We start from the raw sequence: 8,129 nt of genomic DNA, 5'->3' as shown, positions 1-8,129 counted from the left end.
ACATCACGCCACATTCAAGGTCACCTAGATCACATTTCTTCCCCATTCTGATGCCTGATTTGAACGTCAGCAGATCATCACACGTGATTGGCTGATTACATATTTGTGCTAATGAGCAACAGGGCAGGTATACCTAATAAAGTGACTGGTGAGTGCATAATCCATGGCCTATGGAAGCCCATTTCTGCCCCCCCCCCCCCCAAAAAAAACAGAAAAAATGTGAAATTAAGGCAATTCTTGAAAAAAATAAATAAACAAATTGAAGTCATAATTATGAGATAAAAAGTAAAAATTATGAGATAATAATCATGAGAAAAAAAGTCAAAATAATGAGATAATAATGAGATAAAAAGTCCAAATTATGAGTAATTTTAATCTAATGATTTAGATTTTTTTATCTCATAATTCTGACTTAAATATCTCATAATTTTAACTGTTGATCTCATAATTATGATTTTTTAATCTTATAATTTCAGGTTTTTATGTCATAATTATGACTTTATATCTCATAATTTTGACTTGTTATCTCATAACTTTAACTTTCTACATCAATTTAGATTTTGTATCTCATAATTATGTCTTTCATTTCATAATTTCAACTTTCTATCTCATAATTCTGACTTTATTTTTTTTAATTGCCTAACTTCTAACTCTTTTCTTGTTAAGTGGTGGAAATTGGCTTCCATTACGGCCTGATGCAGCAGCAGAAATAAAAATGTGCTGCCTCTATACAAAAAGCCTCTTAATTACAGCTGTCAAAGTGTGTGATATCTTGATATGTTTTTAAGTACCAAGTCCTTTTGACAACACAATCACCATTATTTACTGATCAATAGAACCAACAGCTATTGTTCCTAAAAAAAATACATTTAAATTGTAAGACTGGTGTGTTAGAAAGTAATGAGTCCATCAAATAGTGCATGCAAACTTCATCACACTGTCTGAAGTACACAAGTTGGCATTGTTTCAGAATCAAGATGCTGCCAACATAATTGTTCTATGAAGACAGATTGAGGAGTTTGACTCTATTTTTTGGATTATGAATACTATAGATGAGCAAGCATTAGGGGCCTGGGACTTCAATCTTTGTTTCAGTAGTATTGAAACAATGTACTGTATCAGTATTGATTTAAATTGTTATCATGGTGAAAACTGAAATTCTTGTGTTTAGACAATCCCATGCATGACCAGCAACACCAGCAAGACAAAAGTCTAGTCACTTGATGTCCATTTGGGGTAAGAAACCCAAACTGGGAAAAAAAAACCTTTCATTTTGTTAAAACAAAAAAGGAAAGGATGGCACTGACTGAGATTGACATCTTGATTCTAGCACAGACATCTCCTTTAAGCTTTTCTGTTGGTATCTGTGTTTTAAAGCCCCTGTGGGGAGTTTTTCAAAGCATCTGAAATTAACGCTGATGCCTCTAGATGAGCTACTAAAGGAAACAAGATCATAAGCAACAAGACTTATTATTTCTATACTATTATAAATAATGGAAACTGCTGCTGTGGGGTAGGTGTCTGATGGGGAATTAACAGCCTCTTTTTCAGTTTCCACCATAAAGACTCTATGTAAGTGATTTTTTTTCAATGAAGGTAAAGCAGGGTTTTATTTTATGTTACAAAAACTACTTACACATATACAGGACAATTCTGTCCATACGGGGGGCCTAAATCAACACTAACTGAAAATTCCTCACAGGAGCTTTAAGTGAAAAACAAATTTTAAAAGTTCCAGAAAGAGCTGCATTTCTCTCCTGGAAGCAATGTACACAAAGTGCAAATACAAACTGTATACAAGAAACTTCCTCTTGTAATTATTACTTCCCATGATGACACAAAGTTCATGAGTATGTGTTGTTAAAAATCCATAAAGCATCCTGTTAAGTTGTGAGAGTCAAATCATTTGTCTCTCTTTTTCTCACCTGCACTGAAAACTCGGGACACACCAAGCTGTGCGAGGACCAACAAAATAAAGTGTCCTTCGCTCTTCAGACCCCACAGTCATTGGATCTATCTTGAAGTTTGCGGGTGAGAATGAGAACGGTGGAAAGCGAGGCGACTGAGATGTGGAAGATCAGCTGCCAGATGTTCCTCAGGCCGAACAGGTAGAGGTTGCATAGAATGATAATACTCAACAGAGTGAAGGACTTGAGTTTCTTCAGAGAGGAGTGGAACAGATAGAGGTGGCACTGTGGATGCAGAGGGAAGAGGCTCAGTGTACATTTGCCATTAAGCACGCGCGTTTTCCAAATCATGTCCAATCCATTTAATTTACCACAGTTGGACTGCAATCTAGGTGTAGACAGCTTAGCAATGATCAAGAGAAATGAGAGGAACCTGAGCTAAAAAATGGTCTGAATGTTTATGTCAGTGTGATATTTCAGTTTTTCTTTTTTTTGAATATGCAAATACAAAATTACAATTCGGTTTTTACTTTGTCATGATGGGGTACTGAGTGAAGACTAATGAGAGAAAAATGTTTTTCGACTGTAGCATCAGGATGTAAAACCAAAAAATTGAAAAAAGTGAAGGAGGTCTGAAATTTTTATGAATACATTGTATATTTTCAAATTGTTTGGAATCTAATTTTATCATATTGTATCGTATTGTCCATCCATCCATTTTCAATACCGCCTATCCCGTTGGAGGTTGTGGGGGGCTGGAGCCTATCCCAGCTGTCATTGGGTGAGAGGCGTGGTACACCCTGGACTGGTTGCTAGTCAATCGCAGGGCTGACATACAGAGACAGACAACCAGGCACACTTACATCCACACCTACAGCCAATTTAGAGTCACCAATTACCCTAATGACCATGTTTTTGGTGGGTGGGGAAGCCAGAGTACCCGGAGAGAACCCACGCATGGACAGGGAGAACAAGCAAACTCCATACAGAAAGGCCCTGACCGGGAAGCGAACCAGGGAGTATCGTATCAGACTGAATGGCTTTACATCACTTCACATCACATCGTATTGAATTTTGTTTTATCACACTGGATGTCACAAAGGATGCACGAATTTGACTAATTAATGTTAGCCAATACCAATACAGATATTTAAATGTAATTAATGGACTTTGTGGAGGCCTCGTATTGTCTCCTATATTATCAGTTCATATCATATTGTGTCGTTTTGTATGTTATCAAATCCTTTGGATCATACTCTCATCAAACTGTATCGTATGCAGTCACATCATATCATATTGTAAGAAGCTTTTGTACCTGAAGCAAGCAGCAGACAAACGCCAGAAGAAATGCCACAACATTCCACATCCCGTCATAATCATCCTGCACAGAAAAAGACATCCAAACGGAGTGGTTATTTGTCAGTCCGGAGAGATGCACATGTTTAAAAAGTTCAACTTTTACACCAGATTATACTCACACAAGTGGTAGATCATATTTTGAGACTTTGTAGCCATCAAAGGTCTTTAACTGCAGCTACATTACAATTTTAAAATAAAGTTCCTCACTTGACATAAAAAAATGACTTTGTTATGTGGCTTAGAAGGCCATGCTGTGTCATTCTTTTAAGTATTTAGGTAATCAGATATGTTTTATTATAGCTTCCAACAAAACTGAGCTTTATCTATAGTACTGCATGGGATAAACCTGCTGTTTTAATGATGGAAAAACCCTGTGAGTATGTATCAATATCGATTATCAGCTAAAATTAGGTTGGAAATAACAGCATATCTCGGAGAGTGGCAAAAATCCAAATTCTGCATTTTTCAAAAACAAACTTTATGCTGTTTCACATCTCCTAAAGTATTTGCATTAAATTTTGGAGCTGGTCGTACCTGGAATGTGTACTCAATCAGGTGAACACCACGGATGATGTTTAAAGATGCACACATGATATTTAGGACCAGAGAGAGGATTCCTGGTGCCGTCACAGGTTCTAGTCTTACATTTTGACCTGTTTTACAAAACAAAGTAAACACCAAACACATGATAAAAAAAAACTGATAAATGTGATTTAAATATCATAACATGAAATAAAAACAACAAATGTATTTTATGTGCTTTATACAGAAAAGATTACAAGGTTTTTTATGTGCTATATACAGAACATTGACACATCAAACATTCTTACCAGACCCAGGACCTTGATCAACATGCCCATTTGCAATGCCATTAGTGAGATCCACTTCCTCCAAGTTAATTTCTAGTGGTGGTTTGATCCTCAGATCTTCCTGAACCTCTGCCAACGTCACCTCCAAGGCTGGACCGCCGCTTTGGTTGTACTGCTGCTTCAGCTTCTGAATAGTGCTGTCTGTGGATTGTTATCAAGTGTAACATTAAATAAATCATGCTTGTAATTCAGTAAAATCTGTTTCTACAGGTTATGTTCTTATTCAAAGCTCTGTCCTCTGAAACTTCATTAATCATCAGTAAATCTGCATGATAATATTTTCCTCCCAACTCACCAAATTCCAAAAATGGATACGGCCGGGCTGCCAAAGCAACAACGCTGCTATTGAAGCATGCTGTGAACTCCCAGCGCAGATCTTCAAGGAAGCAGAAGGCTTTAGCAACAGGGAGGCTGCAGTGGCACACGGTCATGTAGGATACTCCTTCTGAACAGACGAAGCTGAACAGGTGAGAGGAGGAAAGGTGTTTAGTAAACAAACAGCCTGACGCAGCATGACATGCATGCCCCTGTGATGGACAACATTCTGTTTTCAGCCTTAATATCGAGCAAACACTAAGTCATTGCTGACCGACTATGATTTATGTTTGTGTCCTGGATTCTTACTATATGTTGAGCTTTTGGCCCTTGATGCTCCCTCTGTCAGGGAAACGGGCCAGGGCCTTGCTGATGGTCCTGAGCTGCTGCTTCCTCTCCTGGAGCTCACGGTTGTGTTCGAAGTCTGTGGAGGCAGACAGGGGAAGTCCATCCCTGACTCGAACCACGAAGGCAAACAGGATCAGAGACATGATCCACGGGGTCCATGAAGAACACACTGCCTACACGGGGCCCACAGAAATATAAGATTATTGTTGTTATTATGTCAAAGTTCCAAATGCTGAATTTTCATAATTTCATTGATCAGTTCTTTTGTTCACTTAAATATTCTAAGTTTACAAAAAGAATCCTTACAAGGCAAAACAAAAAGTGATCATCATTTTTGTTCAGCAAGCATACCAGCTGAATACATACGAAGAACAGATAAAGTGAGGTAATTCCGCTGTAAGTTTCCCCCTTTCTCTCAAATGGAGCTCAGTTGAAGCCCAAGCAGGAAGACTGTTTTTTACTCATTCATTAATCACCACTCACCAACAACCTTCACATTTCTCCCTTCTTCTGTTCTTTCTCTCTTCCCGTTCTGGTGATCAGCCGATTATGGGCGTTCACTCTCTTAAGTAAGCTGACCAGATTCTGCCGCGATCTTGTTTGACCAATCATCATGCACCTGTCATATTTTAAATGCGTCGTCCTCTCTTCTACAGTCAGCCTGTCGTTTCACTGTGTGGACGCTGCAACCCTCCCCCACCCCAGCTACCTCCATTCATTTCTTCAGCATCTAGTCCAGATCCTCACCGCTGTTCTGCTCATCTCATCCTGCATACCTCATCAACACCAACACTAGTGTCTAGACTCCTTAGGGGTATCCTATTCCTATCAGCCTCACCATGCCTTCAAAAATGTGTAAAATGAATTATTAAGTATTAAGTCTCTCCTGATTGAAACACTTACTTGTGTATGTATACAGATCAATATATATTATCCCAGAATCTTTTCCTCATATGTCTTTATAAGTCTTAAGGTCTAGTTTCTAATAAATCATTGATATTTGATCTTTAATAAAAATGATAACATAGAGTTCTTCTGCTTCAGCTACTGACATGGAAGAGAAGAAAAATACAGGTAGCGCCATCTGTTGGTCAGAATAAATAGTAATGCAAAGTATATATTTTTGACAAATCCTTTTCAGTTGGCTTTAAGTTTGATGGTGTTATTGCAAGATACTGTTACATCTCTTACCAAAAAAGGCAGATTTAAATTTTTAAAATGCATTGATGTATAGTATTTTGATATATAAATAATACAGAAGAGGTAGTTTGAACATCATTTCAGTGCATCACGCAACATCTACATCCAATCCAACTTTATTTGTAAAGCACATTTTAAAACAACAAAAGTTTACCAAAGTGATGTACAATAAAAATTTAAAAATATAAAAACTATAAAACACAGGGCCAATTTAAAAAGACAAATGAAAACAGAGAGGAAGTAAAGCCAAGTCTCCCACAAAGCCAAAAGCCAGAGCATAAAAGTGTGTTTTTAAGTAACGCACTAAGAAGTGCCCAGCACTCATGAACTTATGTCACTGAAAAACAAAACAGATATGAGCAGAAACATGAGAGAAATCTACAGGCAGATTTACTGCAGTACAGTCAAACAATAACAAATCAAATGTTAACACATTCGTCCTTATATATTAAGATCATTTTTTACTGTACTGTGTAACTTTAAATACTTTTTACTTTTCCTCAGGTAGATTTGTAGGCCAGTAATTTTACTTCTTCTTAAGTGGATTTTAACCAAAGTAACTGTAGTTTTACCTGAGTACAAAAGTCTTGTACTCCTTCCCTCTCTGATATTTTATGATATAAGGGACATAGACAATCTGCCACTGTGAACCTGATAACAGCTTCAACTATCAATATCAGCCTTACCTCTATTATCATTTATGTTAAAGTGAATCCAAAGTTAATCTGCTCAACTTTAGCTGTTATAATTACCAATATCAGTCCTCTCTTTTTTATTATCATTTTAGTTCATGCTAAAATCAAAATGACCAGTTTATCATTGTCTATCAAACATGTTTAGTTATGCTAATAACACCCATACTATTACCATGTAGAAGAAAATAAGATTATGATGGACTGATGTCAGGGACAACCATAAATGTATCTTATTCATGTTCACTTACTTTGCTTTTTTCTTTTCCATCTCTCCCTTGCTACTTTTCCCTCTTTCCCCTGAAACCACCAACAGAGCTTCAGCGGATGGCTGTTCAACACAAGTCTGCTTCTGCTGAAGGTTTCCACTTGTTAAAACTTTGAACTTGTAAGGGAGTTTTCCCTGTTCCCACTATAACTGCTAAATGTTGCTAAGTGCTGTTTCCATGGTGGATTAATGTTGGGTCTCTGTAAACAATACAACAAAGAGTACAGTCTGGACCTGCCCTCTTTATAACGAGCGTTGAGATAACATTTGTTTTTAACTGGCACTGTACAAATAAAACGTGTCTGGCTGGTGTATAACTTCAGATTAGTTTGTCATCTTCTGTACTGTATATTTCTGCCAATTACCCAAGGGACCATAAATATAATATTATAATAGAACAAATAATACTACACTACAGTGAGATGCGAGCTCATTTAGAGCATTACGTTCAAAGTTAGAAGGTGAGATAAAGGAGCTTTGAAATACATAACGTAATGAAGCATATCCTTTACTATCTAACATTTTTCTCGGAATTGATGCAACTCTAAGGCCATGTAGGGGTTCAGATTTAATTTTATGTTAGCAGTCTATCTATTGTTCAATCACATACAAGTCTTCACATGCAGTAGCTAATTCATTACCCTTTACTAAAACAGTAATGATTTAACGAGAAACACTCAAAATAGTTTGACTAAAATCGAAGCAGAGCCCTAATGTTGTCAAACAGACCGCCATCAGTTATACCATGTGTACACAGACTAGCTAGGTGTTTATTAGAGACAGCGCACAGTCTTTTGATAATGCTGCTGAGTAAAAACCAATTAGAAAGAGTACTTACAGTCTAAGTGTCAATGTATATGTGTAGTTGAACCTTACCTCTTTATCGTGGCTCTCATGTTGCACCTTGTCACTTAGCTTCTGTGTTAGCTGAACTTAAAGCATCATATCAAAGGAATACTAGACAAGCAGACACTCAGCTCCAGCTTCCTGCGCTCGTTTTAGGTTAAATTTATTACTGTCAAGGCCAAGCAGCTACACAAAAAAACTTCCACAATCAGTTATAGAATATGCGTAACAAGTTGCATTAATTTAGCCAGGGAGCTAACTTGCAAGCTCCTTCCTGACACACCAGAACCACAACAAATCTCCTACGGAAACGCGGGAGGGACAA

At 37.3% G+C, this 8,129-nt stretch overlaps 1 protein-coding gene across 1 annotated transcript; it reads right to left on the bottom strand.

The window, feature by feature from the left end:
• Positions 1–434: 434 nt before the first annotated feature.
• sec22c (SEC22 homolog C, vesicle trafficking protein) lies at positions 435–8,092 on the bottom strand. Its single transcript, XM_041813594.1, has 7 exons — positions 7,835–8,092; positions 4,760–4,971; positions 4,431–4,594; positions 4,097–4,276; positions 3,801–3,919; positions 3,223–3,288; positions 435–2,192 (listed from the first exon to the last, which is right to left on the bottom strand). The coding sequence occupies exons 2-7, from the start codon at positions 4,939–4,941 to the stop codon at positions 1,992–1,994; spliced, it is 912 nt and encodes a 303-aa protein (XP_041669528.1). The 5' UTR covers positions 4,942–4,971; positions 7,835–8,092; the 3' UTR covers positions 435–1,991.
• Between the last annotated feature and the right edge of the window lie 37 nt (positions 8,093–8,129).

The sequence above is a fragment of the Cheilinus undulatus genome, linkage group 19, assembly GCF_018320785.1.
Source record: "Cheilinus undulatus linkage group 19, ASM1832078v1, whole genome shotgun sequence".
NCBI lineage: Eukaryota > Metazoa > Chordata > Actinopteri > Labriformes > Labridae > Cheilinus > Cheilinus undulatus.
This window is presented reverse-complemented; position numbering and strand designations above follow the sequence as displayed.